The sequence below is a fragment of the Engraulis encrasicolus genome, chromosome 6 (genome assembly GCF_034702125.1).
Source record: "Engraulis encrasicolus isolate BLACKSEA-1 chromosome 6, IST_EnEncr_1.0, whole genome shotgun sequence".
Taxonomy (NCBI): Eukaryota; Metazoa; Chordata; class Actinopteri; order Clupeiformes; family Engraulidae; genus Engraulis; species Engraulis encrasicolus.
Window position 1 is genome coordinate 49,392,967 of NC_085862.1, and position 22,213 is coordinate 49,415,179.

The window sequence follows — 22,213 nt, forward strand, 5'->3', positions numbered from 1 at the left end:
AATCCAGTTATAATCTGTATTAAATAGTATAGGCGATAGTGTGAGCGCGTCTCCTTTACTTCATATGATCTGGAGACGCACAGCAACATCTGTGCTTTTCTCACTATTGTTAGCTTAGCCAGTCCATGTACAGAAAAAGTATGATAAACGTGCAGGGTGGGATGGAAGTTTCTGAGGCCCTGGCTGATGGAATGGAAGCATGTCATTTACCCTCCATGTCATCTGGTGTCAAGCCCAGGAAAGTGTTCTCCTTGGAGGTTTCTGCCATTCTGGAGTCATTCACAGAGAAGTCAACCAGCAGGCTGCGAGTGGTCCCAATAGTCACTATGCTGCAGTCAGCCATGGCGGTGTGACAAGGGGTGGTGACCCAATCCTGTCAGAGAAGTAAAATTTTAACAGAAATATGGAGGAAAAAAAACAGGCTGAGAGAAATATAAAGTACACATGCCAAGCAGAATGTGGAAACTTGGATTTCCTGCCATACAAAGACTTGCGTTAACTGCTCCATGACATTTGGGCATAGGCCTACTGTGGCAGTGCAAATAAGTGCATGTTCCTTAGAAATATCCTAGGCAAGCTTACTAACGGTCTTGCGTGCAAAGAAAATGAGCTCATTGATGAGGTAATTTGTGTTAATGAAAGTTACCGTTATTTTCATCGCGTATTATCCTCTCTCATACATTTTCAGACATATTGGCCCTACCACAACAAAAACTTATAAAGAAACGCAACCTCTACAGCTGCCAGACAATATGTCTTGTCCATGGTAAGTTAAGTCAGGGAAGCAATGTGTGCATGATGTGTGCTCTGTCATGGGGAGAGCATTGGTCATTAACTACCCTCTCACATCTGCCACCCTTTGATCGAAGGGCTGACTAGAGTCTACCCAACCACTGGCTCCTGTCTGTTCCAAAATAACAGCATTGCAATGACAGCTGAAAAATAGCTTCATCTGCTGTCTGCGTTGATCAAATCAAAATCGAATCACCCGTCATTACCCATGTGTCAAAGAATGCAGTGACTCATGCTTCGTAAAGGGTGAGGTTCAAATCAGCATGCTTGTAGACAGCGAGACAAGCTATAAGCTTAGTTTAGATTTAATCCCGTAAAAAGTTGCACATTAACAACAGTACACATTCATTTTTGACATTTGACCTCTCATGTTGAATTGACGTGCTTACAAATGTTTGCACTTGCTGTGCTGCTTATGAACTGTTCTTTGATCGTTAGAGGTCACAAAATCATTTTGTACCCATGTAGGTTATGAAAATAGACTTTGCCCCATAACGTGCAGATATGCAAAGCGGTCGTATAGAACTATGATTTGGGTCAGAACAATAGGCAACATTACATCAAGGTACCACTGCTTGTATGGCAGGTTGACTTTTGGTCGCTAAGTACACCAGGTGCAAGACAGGTGCAAACAAACATCAACAAACACCGGCGCTTCCATAATCTCTGTGGGGAAGAAAAACACAGCAAACACAACAAACCTGAGCGATGTCCCGTTGGATGTATTCAAATCTCCAAGACGAATGGTCGACTCTTTTGAGTTAGGAAAGCTGGCTGGCAGACCAGCTGTAAAGAGGATGGCTTGCTAGTTCGAGTACACTGGTAGGTGCTAACTAATGAGACTAGCAGCTAGCTGACTTTAGCGAAAAGCACTACTAGAAGATGTTCATGTGCCAACGTCGAAGCATCCGGGGAGAAGTAAATAAATAGATGATCTACGTGCGCCAACCTGCATGGAAACACGCCATAATTACATAAAAATCCACTCAATAAATTGTAACCTTACAATCCATCTTCGCATCAAAGTGCTCCCAAGCCCGTAAACTTTCTATGAGAATTCAAAATGTGAGACAAACAGCACGACAGCACGCTGATTGGCCAAGACCGGATAACTGGGCGGAAGTTAAACGTCAGCGCATTTCATTGGTTGCTTGATTCAAACCACGATGCGCTTTGGGAGTCAGACAGGGAGGGGTGGAGTAGTGAGTTCAGGAATGTGAGGACGTTTGACATGATTTACAGCTTGTTATGCCCCTCCTGGAGAGATATTAAAATAAACAACATCTGCTTAGTGCTTTCATAGGCAAAGGCATTCATGTTTTTCTATACACACTTCTTTTCTTGATGAGCCTATTAGGCCAAGTTGTTATAGAAATGCAGGGCCTATGTTCTCTCTGACCCAACTATTTTCATCCAAAAACTCCTACAGACTTGTCTGACCAGTGCTTCCATTTCCCCAGTGGTGACATTTCTGGAGTTGGTTTCAGGCAAGGGACAACAAGTTCCTCAGGCATTCTGTCCATGTGCTGTAGTGTGTTAACTTGACATTGCAGCGGCTTCATCAGAGAATCCCCTGGAACCTGCAGCCTGCCCTGAAGGACAAAGTACTAAGCAGGCGTCACTGTGTGCTTTTCTGAACTTGTCTGCTTCTGCATGCTCCTCACGTCTTCCCTGTTCTTTGTGGAAGCGCTGTGGCTGCCCCCTCCCTCCCCTATGGAGCATGAAAGGCACTCCGACTAGAATAAAAAGCTCTGAAGCCCACTTTCCGCCCTTATGCCACGGGTAGGGCATACACCTCTTGTCAATTGTCTTGCTGTTGTGGCAAAAACAGGAACCCTTTCAACACTGGCTGTACTCTGCCCCCGAATGTCAGGGTTTGTTTGCTTTTACCGGTAATTGAGACTTTAAAGGACCTCTACTTAGCTCAAAAAGTTTCTGTCTGCCTCTTGGGGCGGACACCAGATGTGTCTCAAAAACAAATGTGTAGCTTTCAATCCAAAATCGAGTAAATGCCTTTGCCAGGAGTTCCTGTTCAGTTCACAACAAATGTTTGGCCTAACATGATGACTGTTGATTTCAACAACACACGCATTAGTTCTGTTCATCTTTCATGGGAAGAATTATAGGCCACCATGTAATAAAGCTTCAAATAGGCCTATGGTCAGTAAGTGAAGTGAAGTGTGAAAGCCCAAGGAAACTCCAACTCCCATTGTCATTGTGACACAGAACTCCACAGCACACAAGTGTTCAATGCACACAACCAAATTGCATTTATGCCTCACCCGTAAAAGGGGGCAGCCCCCAATGGCGCCCTAAGGCCCTCAGGGTACCTCAGTCATGGAGGAGGATGGGGGAGAGCACTGGTTATTACTCCCTCCACTAACCTGGCGGGTCGGGAGTCGAACCTGCAACCTTTGGGCTACAAGTCTGACGCCCTAACCACTTACCCATGACATAGTCTAAGGAAGAATCGGTCAGTTTGCTGCTAGGACAAGGTGTTAAAAAGTAACGTGGAACGAAGTTATATCCCACCTCTGACTTGCTTTCATGCAGGTGGGTCTTGCAGAGGTGGAACGTAACTAAGTATTTTTACTTCGTTACTGTACTTAAGTAGTTTTTTCTGGAATTTGTACTTACTTGAGTAAAAATAAAAATGCAGACTTTTACTTTTACTCAATTAATTTTTTTGACAATTACTTGTACTTTCTACTCCCTACATTTCTAGAGGAAGACTTAGTTACTAGTTACATTTATCCTACGTTTTCCTGTGGTGTTTCGTGGATATTTGAGTAGGCTAGCCTCAGCTGCGGGCAGGGAGGTGGGACCAAGCCCCTCTTCCAAACTGACACCCAGACAGAAAAGATACTTTAAAAATCATTAACAGGACTCCATAGTCATGTTCTAATAGAACCGAAAACAGTTGCAGAAACTTTTTTCTATTGGATGAAGTAGGCAGACATGGAGAAAGACAGACACGGAGAAAGACAGCCATTGCGCTTGGTATACAACTTTTACTTTCACTTGAGTCATTTTGTCGCAGGGTACTTCTACTTTTACTTAAGTACACAACTTCAGTACTTCTTCCACCTCTGGTCTTGGAACCCCTGTGTGACTGCTTATGTTTCAGGGATAGAGAGACTTTTTTTCTTCTTCTTCCATTACACTTGATTATGCGGGACAAACTGTCAATTCGTATGCGTCCCGCATGATTTGGGCTTGAAACGCTGTACGCGCACGCGCTACGCGGGACGGGTGGTCACCCTACCCATGACTGTAACAGTTGTTGACTGACACAAGTAATCTCAACTGAAACAGTAGGCCTATAGAACATATTTCTTTCCCTAAGATGTGCACTTTAAAAAAAAAAAAATCCAAAAAGGACAATTATTACCACAACTAGTTTTTGTTCATATGTTTATAATATATATATGCTTACAAATGTACAGACAGGTACTTAACACTTCTTATACATTCCATTTATATGTCCAAATAGATTTGCTGAAAACCCTTTTGTTTTTTAAATAACAGTGGTTCGTTTAAATATAAGATATAGCCATTTTAAATGAATCCAACAATTTGCAGAACACCATAATGGTTCTTCCCAGATTGTGCTCCTGCCAAGCTTCCTTCTCCATCTTTACAGTCATGCAAATTCAAGGATGTCCTATTGTTGCAATCAACTAATTGCAATACTGCAAACCACATTTTTTTTTTCGAAGAATCAGTTACGTTTGAGACTGCAAAGATCAAAACAAAGCCATTAAACGATTCTGGGAAATGACCACTGACATCAGCTGACTTGTCTCTTGAAAAAGCATTTGAGTGATTAAAAATGAATTACAAAAAAATCAAAAGAGCTATGTGTATCAGCCTGCTAAAATATGAAATTCTAGCATGTAGTTTCATCTTGAGAAAGATTTGTTTTCAGAAGCATGATGCTGTGTCTATAACAGGATGATGTCCCTTTATGAGGACCATTGCACTTGTAATGTTTTACTTGCAAATTGTAGAAAACATTCTGTGGTACGAATCCACCACAAAGGTAAATTGCCAAAAGTTTAAGCAAACTTTCAAGAGTAATAGTATTGACATAATATGTACAAAATTACATGGAAACATTCAGGTAAGCAATACTGTAACAAAATAGTACTGCGACCTCCAGTTCCTACAGTACTGCTGTTCAAATATCTGATATCTGGTCAGACATACTATAATACTGAGCTAAGGTGGTAAATATATTGTGTTTAACTGATATATTACGTAAAGTGTCATCGCCTGGGACAATTTTGAGTGTGCATGTAAAAAGGTTTTAAGACGGAGACTTTGTAGGATCATTACAAGTCATTCAGTAACCTTCAAAACCATTACATACACAGCATTACCTTGGAAACCGTCAAATGATATTTTATTTTTAAGTGTAAGTTTACCCTACAATTCTGAGCGTCCATACTCGTAGTATAAACTTACTGGGGGATGTGTTGTGTGAATTTGGGGATAATAGGGGAATATGATTTACATTTTGTGAAGACCATACACAGGAGTTAGGATTGGCCATGACTGCCTATACCATGAGATATGGGCCTCCACAATTGAACAGATATCTACATTAGAATCTGCCTTGATGGCAGTTTGCATGACTTCAGAGAATGGCATGTTAAGCCATTTTTAGCACAATAAATGCAAATTGAATTTGTTTGACCAAAATGAATTCATTATTCACTGTGGTTCAATTACATTGTTCTGTTTTTAAACCCCTCCTCAGATAGGGTGTACTTACACTTTGGGTAGAACACAAGTTCAGCTGACATTTAGGAAAGAGAAAAGAGAATACAAATATACACTTATATTACACAAAATCTCACTGAAGTGTTCTTGAGAGGAGGCAGAGATCACTTCATACATGTGGAAAAAATTCAGCAGGACAGTACAGTTGATAGTAATTCCTTCCAGTCACGATAAAATGCCAGTTTTACAGACCATTCACAGTTTGTCATGCCATCGCTCCAGCTTGCGAGACACACACGCAGAGGTGTGTGTGTGTGTGTGTGTGTGAGTGTGTGTGTGCGCGTGTGAGTGTAGGCCCGCATTCCTCTTTTAAACCACGGTATTTTGTGATCCATATCGTCGCTGGAGTGCTTCCCGGGCCTCAAAAGAAATTGTCGAGCACTTTAAGCCAAAAGGAGGACAGGCTACAATATTGCCCCCGCGAAGGCACAGTATAAAGTTTGGTAATGAAAGCACTGAGCACCAGCTTACAAGAAGGCTTGAGGTTCTCCCGGGGGGTCCTGGCTGACTGGTCATGCAATTTGTTGCCTGACGCTGGCAGCTGAAGACGGGGCTACAGAGGCCAAGGGGGAGGCCAGCTCACTCGCTGCCTTATTTTGCTGCCTCTTGCACTCACTGGCTCTTTTTCTTTTCCATCTGTCTGCCTCCATCTCTCTTTTTCTGTGTCTCTATTTCACTATCTCTCTCTTTCACACACAAACGCTTTCACACACACACACGCACGCACGCACGCACGCACGCACGCGCGCACACACGCACACGCACACGCACACGCACACACACACACACACACACACACACACACACACACACACACACACACACACACACACACACACTCCCTCGTTCAAAATATGGCTGTTGTTCTCTTCTTTAGCAGCAAAACAGAGGTGGGTGGCCCCATACAACGGGATAATGGGACATTCTTATAAAGATGTTCAGGTGTCTTTGTGCTTTTGTTTTTTTCTTCAGAAGAGGTTTTGATTTTTGTCGTCTTTTCCTTGTCTCTTTACAGGGGCGTGTGTCCATCCTGCAGCATTGGCTTGTAGATGCATGGCACTGAGAGTAAAAAGGTGGGGAAGGGATGGAGGGAGGTAGGTAGGGGGTGTCGTCAGTCGGGGGTGGTGGGGGGAGGTGGGTTGGCGGAGTGGCGGCTCCTAGATGCAATATAGGCGGCGTGCTGCTGGGGCCCTGTCACCCACAGCCTCATCGTCCTCATTCTCCTCCGAGTCAGTCAGCGCCGCCGTGCACAAGTCACTGAAGATGTCTGAGAGAGAGAGAGAGAGAGAGAGAGAGAGAGAGAGAGAGAGAGAGAGAGAGAGACAGAGAGAGAGAGAGAGAGAGAGAGAGAGAGACAGACAGAGAGAGATACATGGAGAGACAGAAAAAGGAGGTAGAGAGCAGACGGAGAGGGGAGGGTCAGCCTAGCACATATTTCCAACCCAGGACAACACAGCTGTTTGAAGCAAATGAGAGCCAAGCAACAGGGGAGTGAGGAATGGGGACTTAAAAGATTCAGACAAGCAGGACAAAAATAGCCGAGGACAATGGGCACTCAAGGACAGAGCATGTACACTATGACCAAAGAAGGGGAGTCTTGAACATGGTACTGGCCCTGAAGAGAGACATGTTTTATATTACTATCAAGTGTTATTTCTTATATTGATTTCTTGGGCTTTTTATGCTTTTATTTGAGAGGAGAGTGAAGAAGTAGATAGGATGTGTGTGACGGAGAAAAATGGGTTGGGATTGACATGACGAGACTTTAATTTTTGACTCCTCTTTTTTTGTCATGAACATAAAATGGGCGTAACACGGACAGAGCAATAGTGCCACTTATGAAATAGCATTGTTTATTAATCATGGGTCTGGTGTAAAAAAAAGCTTGCAATAAAGACATAAAATCACTACATGAAGTTTGACATTTTTTTACATCACATTAAATGCTTGAACAGTGATCAATGTTGATTTGCAATTCACAAAAAAGCGTTGGCTGCTTGCTTGCAAGTGTGTGCTTGTCAGAGGAAGCTCCAAGCGAAGTATGCACATTCCCTAAAGCATAAGCCGTAGCTGCTACTGCCCCAATTAAACATGAGCTTTCGTTTTCTTTTTTTGTCGAAGATGACAGGCCCCATGACTGACAAAGCACTTTTGCCGTTGCAATGAAACACATGGAGACAAGAAGGGCAAGTTGTGAGCATGACAGAAGCAAAAGCGATGGAGGGTGAAAAACGTAGTGAGAGGGTATCATGCCACTGGTGTCAATCAATCATCTGCCAATCAATCACCATCATGCTGTGCTCCAACCAATCACAGCGAGCAGCATAGCACCCCGAGTCATAACCCTCCAACCCACCCTTCTTTCTTTTTTCCCCCTTATCAATGTCACCCTCTACTAGCCCCTAAACAAAGTTTAAGTGCTTGCTTGCGATGGACACTCGGTTAGTGTGGGAAGTACCAGTGTTTCTGTAAAGCTCATGTCTTCCCGCGGTGGGTTGTAGCATTGTAGCAGGCACCAAGCCTGTCTTCTGTGTAATAAGGTTCTTGACTAGCCTACAACATGAAAAAAACAGCGTTCAGTGGATGTGGAGGGCTTAAAGAAAAAAGCTGCACGTTCCTTTGCTGGGCCCTTGAAGAACCTCAGCTGAAGCTCCGGGCTGGATTACCCTTCTCTAGCACTGAGAGAAAGCCGACACCCAACGTGATGCCTTTGAGTGCTGAACTTTAGATATTTCCTTGATTTTTTTTTAGCCTCCGTCACGTCTGTGCCCGTCTCTGAACTGTCATTGAGATGGGCTGAAGGAGTCAGAAGCCTTAAAAAATATTTGAAAACTTGAGAAACAATTTCTATCATGTCTAAAAGAAATACACTCTTAGTGAAGTATATTCATTCACTGAAAACCCTGAAAGTTTTGGTGAAAGGCTGTTGATTGACCTTGTGGATGTTCAAAAACATTTTCGATGCAAGTTTACCGAGAGGTCCCAGAGGGCACCATGCTTTAGTAATGATGCTAAAGCAGGTGCCCTAAGCAACGCCATCCCAGCAAGACACCTGCACTGCATTGTGGGTAAAAGTGATTTGGTGTCATTACTGTCTGAGTTAAATGGGCAATCAACAGGAGGCAGAGGACGATGTCTGCACTGGGGATTCTTATTGAGGTGCTGAGATGCTCGTCATCATCCAGAGAGGCAGGCAAGGCAGGTGGTAGTGCGGAGAGAGAGAGAGAGAGGGAGAGGGAGAGGGAGAGGGAGAGGGAGAGGGAGAGGGAGAGGGAGAGGGAGAGGACGCTCCCTGAGTGTGGGTAGGTAGGTAGGGACGTGGGGAGGTGGGGTTGGTTCAGCAGAAAGTAACACAGGCCATAAAAACACAACTCCATTCTCTCTCTCTGACTTTCTTTGCTCAACTCACTCACTCACACTCTCTCTCTCTCTCTCTCTCTCTCTCTCTCTCTCTCTCTCTCTCTCTCTCTCTCTCTCTCTCTCTCTCTCTCTCTCTCTCTCTCTCTCTCTCTCTCTCTCCCTCCCTCTATGTCACACATGACTGGGCACATGTTGATTGAGTCCATGAAAAAGCCCACTGAATTCTTTATTGCCTCACAAGTGTGACTTGAAAAGTTGAAGAGTGGTATAAGAGGGAATGCAGCGAGTGAGAAAGAGAGATAGAGAAGAGAAGAGAAGAGAAGAGAAGAGAAGAGAAGAGAAGAGAAGAGAAGAGAAGAGAAGAGAAGAGAAGAGAAGAGAAGAGAAGAGAGGAGAGGAGAGGAGAGGAGAGAGGGGGATGGAGGGATGGAGGGAGGGAGGGAGGGTGGGCCAAGAAGAGATAGAGTGGGAAAATGGAGAGATGGAGGGGTGGAAAGGGTGAGAAGGGTGTAAGGCACTTTTCACGGCACCAAGCTGAAGACGCAAATGACTGAATGTGGTTTTTCAGAGCTGAAATATGCATGAGGTGATGAAATATGAGCATATTCAAAGCATTTTTAAGTGCAGGCCTAATTTCATAGGGTATTCATAGTCCTCCCACCCTCTCCTCCCTCCCCTTTAAAAAGTGAGGAAATGTGGGAGAGATACAGCGTTTTCAGCCTCCCATCCATTCGCTGGATGGCTGGCAGGCTATTTCTATAAGGGGAAAGCAGTACTCTCAGTGGAGAGGGGAAGGATAGCCCAATCAATTATTCAGATCAACATTGTTTTTCTTCGCCCTTACAGTACACTCATCTGCCCAAGAAACACTTTTAATATGCTGGATCATGAGGGGGCTAGGACTAGGAGAGCTTGCCAGGGAATTAACTTTTAATTTCCCGAAGAAAACTACCAAAAGAAAAAAGGCAAGTTAAGTTGCCGGCTGAAGGTTTTCCCCCTTCTATTCTCAACTATGATGACCTCCAAACAACATGATAAAAGTTGGCCGGAGTTTAGTTAAAAGTGATATTTCCAGGGCATGAATTATTTATTCGCCACCCTCGTCTAAAATATTCAGTGGTGTTTTTCTTGTCAAGTGCTTTATGGTGCCTTCTTAAAGTAGAAGATAGCTCTAAATCACCTCGTCATAAATTGAAGGTTACACATTTCTCTTAAATTATTAATGGGGTTTCATAAAATGGCATTTAGATATATTGGACTCGTTACTACAGTGCCGAAGCAAACAAACAGGCTACAGCGACGCACCTGACCAGAGCAATAATGAATCCTACTAATGGGATGGACGAGTATTTTAATTAAAAATTTCTTGCACATTAAGTCACAAATTAATTAGTCACTGTCGCAGAGGCGTGACCAATGCTGAAATGCTTGACGGCTGAGCCAGTCCTTGAAGGAAAAACAACACTGTTGTTTTTAAAGGTTAGGTATGACCACACCATGACAACAAGGTTTTTATTTTTTTATTTTTTTTATGGATTCAGAGAGTGGTTTGGGGTTTTCTTGGCGTTTGATAAACATATTCCCTCCAAAGAGCACGTCAAACAAACACATTTTCCCAGTAAACACCCAGAAGTGCTCACTCCCATCCAAGCACATTTTTTGGTTAGTTAAAAAGGTTTTGCATACTTGTTGCATTGGCAAGGACAAAGCCAAGACGTCAGATGGACAAATGGAGGTGTTGATAATGAGGGGGTGGTGGTGGACGGAGGCTAGAATATTGATATTGCCACTTCTTGTGCATGATGTTATTCTCAGTTTAATGTAACTCCATTGATACTGCTTAAAGGTGCACTGTGTACATTTTTTAGTAGTTTATTTCCAGAATTCATGCTGCCCATACACAAATGTTATCTTTTTCATAAATACTTAACACCGCCATCATATCTTCTCCATGTCCGCTATTTTGAATACCGGTATCCAAAAATATAATTTTTTAGCTGCAAATGCATTGTACTTTAGTCATACTAATAAATATTAGTTTATTATTTAGTAAATATTTCTGAAAAAGATCAAATTTGGCAATAGGAAGCACAGTTTCAATGAGCAGCATATTTGCAATAGCCACCATCCTATACCGTGCAGCTTTAAAATATGAAACTTCAAATTGCAAATCAGGCCCTGCATAGAATCAGTATGATTCCGAGGGCCTAGCCTTAGGGCTTCACAGGAGCAAACAGAGGACTATGATAAGGTTGGTGTTGGACTAATGAGGAAATACATAAGCATACCAAATAAATATGTGCATAAATAAATGCAACACACTCTGAGAATGTTACAACAAGTTTTTGTGGTGTTGGTGGCTGGCGTTGACCCAGAAATGATTGCACGATGCCTATCAGTGCGCCTTTTGATCATGACTTGAAAGCCTACTTACAATAACACCAGCAATACCACATTACACACAAAACAAAGCATGATCATGTTGATCTTCAGTGTACAGTGAGGACTACAATATCTACCAGCATATCAGTGTTGATCTGACCAAGAAGTGGCATAAACATTTCCCTTTTATTTGGTATACCTAATTAATGTATTGAGGACAGTATAGGAAGCATAGAAATATACTTAACCCCAATGCATTATGGGGCATTATCCATCTGTTTCTGGTATCCATCTGTCACTTGGTCTGTACTAAATAGTGACTAGTGCCCTGCGTACTACAGCAGTGTTTCCGAAACCCGTTTCTACTTGGGAACGCCTTTTGGACCCAACAATATTTTCATGACTTCCCATCTCCCATACTCCACATGGCAAACATTTTTGTCCCTTAATATTAATATGAAATTCAAGGAAAAATATATACATTTAATAACCATTACAAGCGAACATCTTGTTACTAAGCAATTTATACAGTAGAATCGTTATGTTAAATGAAAGCACATTTTCAAGGTTTTATGCAAACAGTCCCTTCTCTCCATGTCTCCCTCCCCTGCAGTATCTCTGCTTCCTACCAGCCTGGCCTGACCCTCAGTTTGGGAATAACTGCACCAAGAGTGTGGGTGTGAGACCAACTTTGGTATGCAGTAGAAGTTTATGTATGCTACAAACTGCAAAACGTCTCTGCAGTCACGGCCTTTGTGCTACGGATGGCGAAATGACCAGGGAGGGAGTGTCTTTTGTGGCAGCCAGGATAAGAAGCTCCTCTGATGTTTTTAAATGTTAGGCTAGGCTAAGGTGCTTCAATGACTCCTTTCAAGCCAATGCTTTGCTGCAATAGAGTATACCTAATCATCCCGCGCGATGGGGAAGAGAGATAACAATCCGCTATAAATCTTTGGCAGGAGCAGCAACAACCAATCAGCATGACAGGAGTCGATAATGGCCACCCTTTAAGAATTACATCGCCAAGTGGAACTGCAGCACGGAGTCTTAAGCACCACGTATTGCCTCTCTTAACACTAAATCCTACTCAATTCTTCTTGTCATCTTTTCACGGTGCCTTAACCATCTTTTTGTCTAATTCCATGAGAATCCCCCTTGTCATTTTTCCCCCTGACGTTTTTTGTGTTTTTGATAAAATAGCTGAAAGAGAAGAAGGTTTAGCAATGAAAGACAGGATCCGATGGTATGAATAAACTATGTTCAGTTGAACATGATTGTGTGAGGCACGGAGCCTTGTCGCCCTCTATAGGCGACGAGGAGAATGGTTACTGCTCTACTCGGTAGCAGGCAGCCCACCAGTAGCAGCAGTGGGGTACCGTCAGGGCCGCTGACAGCTTTGGCTGGGCCCGGGACAAAATCATCTGAAAGGGCCCCCCATCCAACACATACAGTGTAATCAAAATACAATTCTGGGGCCCCTATCTCCCTGGGTCCGGGACATTTGACCCCTTTGCCCAACACCCCCCGCCAGCTTCCCTGGGTAACCGTTATTATTAGGGAAGAGGAGATGTTCACCGAGTCACACAGAGGGCTCACAGCCGGTGGGGAGGAGTGTGGAAGTCTGAGCGCTCGCTTACCAGTGGCCATTTTCCGCCTCTTCCAGGAACTGCACAATCTCCCCCGACTCCAGGGACAGATCCTGCCCTGTCCTCGCCTCGTAGGCCAGCTGGGCCTGGAACCGCTCGTTCTCCCCCTGGGAAAGGCAGAGCAAAGAAGAAGAAGAAGAAGGCCAAGGGGAGAGATGGAGAGAAGAAGGAGGAGAGACGACAGAGAGAATTAGATGGACTGACAGATGGACTGACAGATAGAGATGGAGATGGAGATGGCGATAGAGAGACACAGAAATTGGACAGCCTACCGACCGTCCGAATGAGCTATAGATAGATAAGATAGAGAGAAAAAGACGATTTAAAGATGAATATGTAGATAGACCAACTGCTAGTGTGTGTGTGTGTGTGTGTGTGTGTGTGTGTGTGTGTGTGTGTGTGTGTGTGTGTGTGCATGCATGTGTGTGTATGTGACCAGTGTGTGTGTGTGTGTGCGTGTGTGTGTGCGCGCGCGTGTGTGTGTGTGTGTGTGCGTGTGTGTGTGTGTGCGTGTGTGTGTGTGCATGCGCGTGTGTATGTACATGCGCGCGCGTGTGTGCGTGCGTGCGTGTGTGTGTGTGTACATGCGTGCGTGCATGTGTGTGTGTGTGTGTGTGTGTGTGTGTGTGCGTGTGTATGTGTGTGTGTGTGGTGGGAATCCTCCTTCCGCCATGAAGAATACTCAGTTATCATGATGAAGCTGCTCCATTAAAATGAGCCTCTCATACCCGCTCACACACCAGACAGATTATAATGGGAAGTGGAATGCTGTGCGAGTTTAAAGCGTGTGTGGAGATAGACCAACACCAGGGCTAATCCCTCTCCCTTTTTTGTATTTTAAATGTCAAGTCTTCAGCTCATGATAATGAGGATCAGAGCTGGAGGGAAATAATTACCCTGAGAAAGTCTTTTCCCGACTAAAAAAAAAGGGGTCGGCGTGACTCAAAAAGTGCATTGGTTTGGTGGGTGCACCAGAAGGGAGATGGGTATTTTATACACATGCTAAGAGCAGTGCTTTAAGTGGCATAAGTGCTAGCACTCTCCTAAAATAAAGGTGAAATACTGTATTATATACGTACAGGTACGCTGTAAAAAAAAGTCCTGGTACACTAGAGCAGTGTTTCCCAACCAGGGGTAAGCGTACCACTAGGGGTACGCGAGGCTAACTCAGGGGGGGGGGGGGGGGGGTACTTGGAAAAATGTAATAATAAGAAATATATGGCGTGTAGTTACATTGGGATATAGGAACAGATATAGAGCATGAATGAAGGGGTACTCATCATATGACAAAATTGCCTCGGGGATACACAAGACAAAAAAGGTTGGGAGACATTACTCTAGAGGCTAAAATGGAGAAGTGGCAGGCAGTACTCCGTACTGGTGAATGCTACCCCACTTGAAACATCAGCTTGCAAAATTAGTTATTGGGGTTTTGTTTTAGAAACAGAACATACATTTTTGTTATTGCTGTCCTCTTCCCCATCAGACGAGTTGGAGAGCTCTTCGGCGCTCGACGGTATGGTCTCGAAATCCTCCGTGTCCATGGAGGGCAGACGGCGCTGAGTCCATCCTTTGTGAGGAGACAAAAAAAAGGAAAGAAAAAGAAAAGGGGACACGTGGGCTGGTTAGAGGGATGGTTATAAAAAGGAAAGCTGTGCTGTTGGCAAATAGAGAAATAATAGCTGTAGCTGGATATGCTTTTGGTCTGAGGCATATCCTGTGGGGTGTACAGTAAAGCAAATGCAAATTCCCCCAAACATAACAAAGCTTGTTCAAGCAATAAAAAGCATGTATCAACACCTATACTGATGCCAAAAAACATAGAAACACACACAGACGCACAGGGTCCTCACCCAAACACCCAAAAACATATGCACACACGCACGCATGCATGCAAACACGCACGCACGCACAAACACACACACACTTTTGCAGTTTATCCAGAGAACATTTACAGACATCTGCAACAATACCCGAAACACGGAAATACACAACCGAGACCCAAACGCACAAAAACGAACGTTTGGCAAATCATCCAGGACGTACAAACACCAAAACCAAAACTGAGATCACACACACACACACACACACACACATGTACAAACCCCAACTCCGATGAAGTTGGGACGTTTGATAAACAGTGAATATAATAAAAATGCTATCATTTTCAAAACATTCAATCTATTCATTAGATGGAGAATAGTGAAAAGACAACATATTAAGTGTTAAAACTGAGAAAAAATATTGTTTTGGGGGACATATGTACTCATTTCTAATTTGATAAATCCAACATGTCTCAGGAGAGTTGGGACGGGGACAGTAAATGGCAGCAAATGTCGAGGAAGACTAAAAACAAAACAAAAGACAACACTTAATAGTTAAATACATTAACCGATGAGATGATTTTATATAAAAAACAGTGTTAATTCCTATCTTGGACATGATTTCACCAGCTTAAATGGTGGGTGTATTCCTTGTCATGTTTTGCAATGTTTTCCTTTCTGTAGTGCTTACAGTGTGACAGGTCTTGACCAAAAACCCACCATTTTATCACCTGCTGGTCCTTATGATGGAGCCAAACTGTTAAAACATAGTAGAGAATGCAATTTGACCTTACTATGTGGCAGTAATCGAAGATCTCCCTTCAAAATATAATGCATGAGTGGCTTTTCATGCTGTTCAAAACCCATTTATACCATTCAGCACTGTATTTAACTCTACAGATGAGTGAGAACATCTTAACCAATGCACTACTGCACCCGCATGCCATCATGGAGGCTGACTTTTGAAGCTAGTACTAACACAAGTTGGATGGTCCATTTTTACTGTAGCACAGGATGTGCAATGCTCTATTATTGTCAAAAAGAATGGACTTCTAAAACTTCTGCTGACTTCTGTAAGCAAAGGACAGTTTCCCATGTCTTCTGGGTCTAATTCAAGTGAGCTCAGGTGCTTAGGAGAATGTTACACCCCTGTATCATTTTCATGCATTAAGCATTCTTAATATGGTCAATTTTCAATAGCTCTAATTCCTAGAGTGCTAGAGTGAGACTACAGCCAATATATATTTCATGATGTCATGAACCTATACAATGATTTTATTTACAAAAATATGTCTTATATACACTCAATCGTGGTAAATCAAAGGGAATTCAAAAATGTATGTAATAACTATGGTAATTATTCCCTTTGCATCTTTAATTCTGAGTGACTCAGCCTCTCTGTGATGATCTTATACCTGGACACCTATATTGTTCGTCAGTACAATTCATTTTGAAATGTTCTTCTTTGTTGTTTTATCTTATTTGGATGTTTACTAAATTTCACTAATCCTCGTCCCAACTCTTTTGAGACGTGTTGGATTTATCAAATTAGAAATGAGTACATATGTCCCCCAAAACAATATTTGTTCTCGGTTTTAACACTTAATATGTTGTCTTTTCACTATTCTCCATCTAATGAATAGATTGAATGTTTTGAAAATGATAGCATTTTGATTTTATTCACTGTTTACCAAACGTCCCAACTTCATCGGAGTTGGGGTTTGTACATGGACAGGAACACAAAGGGTCGTCGTGTCCATTGGTCATTTACCTGGTTGGGAAGTGGATCTAGGCACAGCTGTATTGGTACTTGAGGTACCTTTTTGTTTGTTTTGGGCTGGAACCCTCCCATGCAAATCTGGGAGAAAACGGAGGATTTATGCACAGCACTGTGATCCTGACAAGCTGCCAGAGGCACTTCACAAATACAGACACACACACACACAAACGAGCACACACACACACGCACACGCACGCACGCACGCACACACGCACACACACGCACGCGCGCACACACACGAGCACACACACTCAAACAAACCCTAACACACTCAAGTGTATGCAAGCACACACGTACGCATCTGCCTTAAAAAACTCTCTCTCTCAATGATGCCATGACAGAAATAAATCAGCAGTACTCATCGCCCGCTCATCAAAGACATTTCTCATCATGCAGTCGATTGGCAAACTAGCACAGGGGCGCTGCCATGCAGTAATCACTCGCCCAAAAGAAACGACAACAACAACGACATCCCAACAACCACATCAACACAGCACATCAACAGAAAACATCCAACTTCAGCACTCAAACGGATGGGTGACCAGATGTCCTCTTTTCTTCCTTCATGTTTGGTCAATTTCTTCAGGTTCTTGAAGAACTTTTGAAACTAGGCTTGCATTTTTTTATGTTGTGTCAAGCAAAATGATGACAGTGATTCAACAGTGGGCTACATGTAAGGGACAATCTTTCATTTCCCAAAATACACAAGAGAACATCAGTGATATTTGATATCTGGTCACCAAAGTAAAGCGACAAAATCGTGCAAAAATGTTTCAAGCAAACACAACACACAAAACTCAAAAAAATTACTTGAACTCGTCCAATCTCTTACAATACACAGACTTCATTAAAGAATACAAACGGAAAAATAACTGTCTCGTTCTATGGAGAGCGAGACATTGCATGCATGCATCATGCACACAATACCTTCATAACCTAGTGGTGTGGGGTCACTCTTAATCTCGTGTCTCTTGGATTTAAGGCTAGAAGAAAGTCGACCTGCATGAAGCAACGAACGTATACATATCACCATGAGTCACGATAAAAGTCACGAGGGAAAGTTAACTGAAGGCTAGTCATGCAGATCTAAGGTTGGGAGGAATGTATCGTTCTGAGGACAAAGGGAAAAGAGAGACACAATTTATATTCCATATTCATAATAATCATTCAGCTCTTTGTTTTTATCAGTCATGGATATTTCCATCAGAACCTCAAATAGCTACCACCTTAAAAGCCAGCTTCAAAATGTCATGCACCATTCAAAATGTCAGGAACAGGACGCTCTCCGTTTATCACTGATGAGATTTCTTTTAAATATTCAATGACATTTCTTATGTTTTCAGATTTATTTTTTTTTGAGAGAGAGAGAGAGAGAGTGCGGCTCACAGATTTTATTTCCGTCTTATCATAAATCATACACGAACGCTAATGCACAGGACTTGTCGAGAAAATGGCCTTTTATTTCCTTTCCTGTCATGTATCGCTGGACTCTCTTTCTCACTCTCTCTCCATCACCTTGTGGCTTTCTCTGTATCTCTTCTCTCTATGTCTGTCTTTCTCTCTCTGTCTTTCTCTTCTGTCTCTCTCTATCTCTCTCTCTTCTCTTCTCTTCTGTCTCTCTCTCGCTCTCTCTCTCCCTCTCCATCTCTCTCTCTCTCTCTCTCTCTCTCTATCTCTCTCCTTTCATCACTCTCATCACTTTCATGTCTCTCTTTTTTCTGTCTGTCTCCTTCCCTCACCTTCTTCTCTCTTTGACAGATGGAGCCGGTGCTAACCTTTATGCACCCAGCTCATGTCGTTTTATAAGGACGGCATTAGTGAGAAAGGAAGAAAGGAAGGACAGGAGGAAGAGAGGGAAGTAGGGAGGGAGGGAAGGGGGGGGGGGGGGTTAAGGACATGAGATCCATGCAAGCAGGTACCTTTGGTGGCGCGTGTAGCGCTGGAGGCACTAATGGAGGAGGCTAAAGAGAAGCGACGAGGAACCTCCATCTCCTTAGGTGCCGGCTCTGGGAGCGAGAGGCAGGCAAGAGGTTAGCAATTAGTCTGGCGCAGGCAAAATGATGGTCGGCGGCACAGGGAGAGGGGGATGGAGAGAGACAGAGGAAAGAGACTGAGGGAGGGAGGGTGGGGTGGGGGGAGTGAGAGATGAGAAGAGATGAGATGAGAGACAAACACTAATAAATGGCAGGAGCGATGGGAGCCCTAGCTGTAGGGGAGGATTGGGCCTTTTTTCTCATCCTTGCCTATTGATTTCTGCAGCGCGTGTAAGCAGGCAATAAGCAGCGGCCGATGATTTCTGCTAACACCGGGGCGGCTTAAAGTTTATTAATTCATTTTAGTTAGGGACCATAAACAGCCCCAGACGGTCAGCGGGGAGGACTGACGCAGAGGATGGATGGAGGGAGGGAGGGAGGAGGAAAGAGGAAGAGAAAAGGGGGATGATAAAGACAAATAGCACACACTTGGCGAAACGGGAGCCACTTCACAGGCGCAGATGGAAAAATCAATGGATGAGGGGGGGGTATGCTAACAAGATGAAATCAGCAGACGGCTGAAGTTCACAGACAGCCACGGGGCTCGGCGGGGCCGTGCTCGCAGGCAGGCAACAAACCCCTGCTTTTACATCTCTGTCTGCGTTTCTCAAACACAATATCTCTACGAGTCTGTTTAATCTGCCACAAGTGTTCTCGGTGGCGTTTTGCAACACCCCTGAAAGCAAAACAGAAAACTCTAAGAGCGACTGCAAGGGTGCTCTAATCTAATCTAATCTAATCTATGTACATCGGCCATTTTTAATATCTTTATTAATACACTATGAAATTCTAGTTGACAAATATGAACGTCAGGAGAGTGTGGGTAAGGCCTGGTTCATATCCCATCAGGGCCAATGATGTCCTTGAATAACAATCATTTGAATAATGGTCCCTGTGGCAATTCTATTTCCCATCCTCTCTACAGTATGAAAGCAGCAGATCCAAAGGCCATGTTTAGAAAGGGCTTACAATACAAGTTATACAACTTTACAGGCCTCTACTCCCATACATAATAATCAAACGCCTTTGGAGGAGCAAATGAAATCAAATGTTTTTTTTCCCTGTAAAGAGAATATTTTTCAAAATGTCAACAGGAGTAGGAGAATGAAAAACTACACGCTGACATTTTGCTGGGCTCAAAAGAATTCAACAATCGTATTCCCCTCCGGTAACTGTTTTTGGTGGCCAAAGTTTGTTTTCCCCTTTTTTTCTCCCCTGGAGCTTGAATGGTCCCGGGTTTAATGATGACAAGAGCTGTGCAGTCAGTGACAGAGAGGCACTCCCCAGACCAAATGAAAGTCAATGTTTCGATTGTCAATGCAACAGTCCGGACACAAGGGGACAGGCTAATCAATGGTGGCTGGAGAGAGAAGAGGGCCGTTGGTGGACCCACTCCATCAGGGGAGACCTTTCGCAGAGCAACATCAGCACCATCACGGACGGAGGGATGGTGGTGGAGGGAGGGATGCAACAAGATGGGGCTGGGCTGAGGGGTGTGGGCGGTGGGCGGTGGGCAGTGGGAAGGGACTGATGCATTTAGAAAGTAATGCTACAGGGTACCACATTAGCATTAGCATATTAGCGTGCTATCACTCCATGTTGGTAATATGTGGTAATATGTTGGTAAGTTATGTGGGTTGTATGTAATGTATGTAAGCACGTGTGTCTGTACGTATGCAGGCCTGTGTCCTCTGTCTTTGTCAGTTGTGCAATAGTCTTGTGATGTGTTATGTGAATGTCCTGTCTTAAACGAGTCTTCCTCAGGGATGCAAAATGAATTTCAGTGTACACTGACAATAAAGTTTTATCTTATCGTATCGTAGCATGGTAGGTTTAGAGACACAGCAGCATAGGGTGGCGGTAAAGGAGAGGTGAGGTGGAGAGCTGGGTGGGGGACTGATGCATGGCTGACTAAATAATGGCACATGGTAGCAACATAAAGATGGACGGTATAGGGTGGGGATGAGGGATGAATCGGGGGTGGGTTGGATGTAAGACTGAAGTACTGTTGGAGCGAATGATGGTACAGGAGTTACCTACGACAGGTAGGACATTACCAGCTGTTTGGAAATGTACTACATGGCCACATAAAGATGGATAGTAGGGTGGCTGGTGGTGAAAAAACAATAATTCAGGGCCCTGGTTGGATGTACAGTAAGACGAACGTCCTGTAGGAGCGAATGATGCTACAAGATTCACTTACTACATGTAGGACATTACCAGTTGTTTGGAAATGCATGGTTGAGTGAATAATGACACATGGGAGCCACAAGGTGGTGGGAAGGTGGGGGAACAGGGCACAGGATGAAGGCTTGAGGTGGGAGGGAGCGAGTGATGCTACGCACATAACAGCTAAGGGGTTACCTGCGGGAAGAGACCTGCGGTTGGAGAGGCGCTGCAGGGTGAAGCGCTTTTTAGCGAGAGCAGAGGAGCGGTCGGCGATAGAGCTGCGGTCAGGGTAAGTGTTGGCTGCAGCGTCGGCTATAGGAGGGTGGGAGCGAGGGGAGAGGGTACAGGACATCTAGTGTGAGGGGTGAGCTGTTAGTGGAAGAACCAGTGATGGGTAACCTGAAGTTAGAGGCAACAGCCTTGAGCAGAGGTGTCAATCAAGTCAAGTTCAGAAGTAAAAACCCAGTTTCCTTCCAACACAGGTGACTTCATTGAGTAGCTGGTGAATCTGGATTTAGTACTTATTACAATCAGCTGATTCAGAGCCAGTGGGATCAAATTTTGTGTCAGGGTTTTTTAACTTTCTGAACCTGGGACTGACACCTCTGGTCTGAAACTGAACATTAACCACCAAGTTAAAGTTAACCATTGACCACCAAGTTGCCCATTGCTGGGGATCATAAGCGGCACATTTATCCTCTCAGGTGAGAGGGAGAGCATGCTTGGAAGGAAGTGCAAAGCAGTAAGGACACAGTAGTACTGTAGCTCGGCTTCACTTTGACACAATCATTCACAGGCTTAGGTGGAGCAGTTTCAAACACATCCGATAAACAATCCATCAGTCAAAACCCGCTTCCTGGATCGGGTTCAATTCAACGTTTTCAAACAATCAAACACAAAATATTGCAATGTTATTTTTTCTTTGCGAATCTAAAACAAGCTGAACATTACGTAATGTATGTAAACCACGGTCATCTTCATCTGAAAGCTCATCCTCCCATGAAAACAGGCTGACTGATCCACTGATTAAAGTTTCGCAGCAACTTCAAAAAGACAGCTGAATTTTCAGCTCGACTCTCATAAGCGGCATCCGACGTTAAAAATAAGTCGGGTGTAATTATCACCTCTACGTTTTTAAAAGAATGCAGCATGACCATAATTCACGAGTTCACACCCCTGCATTAGCACCTTCACATCAGCCTCAGCATCAGCACCAGCATCATCAGTATCAGCACGCTCTCTTAGCATAAACGCCCCTCCTCCTCTTCATCTTCCTCCTCCTCCTCCTCCTCCTCCTCCTCCCACCAGGCTGCTTTGGTATTGGGAGAGAGTGAATGTGCAAAATATCTTACCTGCCTGGCTGTCTGTGCCTGTGAGCATAGGAATCACTGTTTTGGACGCATATATTTTTAAAGCAAAGCTGGGTGGAGTGATAAGGAAGAG

At 43.8% G+C, this 22,213-nt stretch overlaps 2 protein-coding genes across 9 annotated transcripts in view; both read right to left on the reverse strand.

The window, feature by feature from the left end:
- ect2 (epithelial cell transforming 2) overlaps window positions 1–1,965 on the reverse strand; it is a 63,205-nt gene extending 61,240 nt beyond the window's left edge. The window contains exons 1-2 of one of the 3 annotated variants that reach the window (XM_063201836.1): window positions 1,494–1,962; window positions 211–373 (exon numbers count right to left, since the gene is read on the reverse strand). In XM_063201836.1, the coding sequence (XP_063057906.1) occupies window positions 211–343 (133 nt within the window). In that variant the 5' untranslated portion in view covers window positions 344–373; window positions 1,494–1,962. Of the gene's footprint in view, window positions 1–210; window positions 374–1,493 lie in introns of all 3 variants that reach the window. The other 2 variants (XM_063201834.1, XM_063201835.1) reach the window with 2 other exon arrangements.
- A 2,238-nt stretch (window positions 1,966–4,203) lies between these two features.
- Window positions 4,204–22,213, reverse strand: part of mcf2l2 (MCF.2 cell line derived transforming sequence-like 2) — a 99,838-nt gene continuing 81,828 nt past the window's right edge. For 4 of the 6 annotated variants that reach the window (XM_063201839.1, XM_063201837.1, XM_063201841.1 and 1 more), the window contains exons 27-32: window positions 17,496–17,567; window positions 16,560–16,646; window positions 14,420–14,535; window positions 12,957–13,072; window positions 8,036–8,130; window positions 4,204–6,844 (exon numbers count right to left, since the gene is read on the reverse strand). In XM_063201839.1, the coding sequence (XP_063057909.1) occupies window positions 6,735–6,844; window positions 8,036–8,130; window positions 12,957–13,072; window positions 14,420–14,535; window positions 16,560–16,646; window positions 17,496–17,567 (596 nt within the window). In that variant the 3' untranslated portion in view covers window positions 4,204–6,734. The remainder of the gene's footprint in view (window positions 6,845–8,035; window positions 8,131–12,956; window positions 13,073–14,419; window positions 14,536–16,559; window positions 16,647–17,495; window positions 17,568–22,213) is intronic. The other 2 variants (XM_063201843.1, XM_063201842.1) reach the window with 2 other exon arrangements.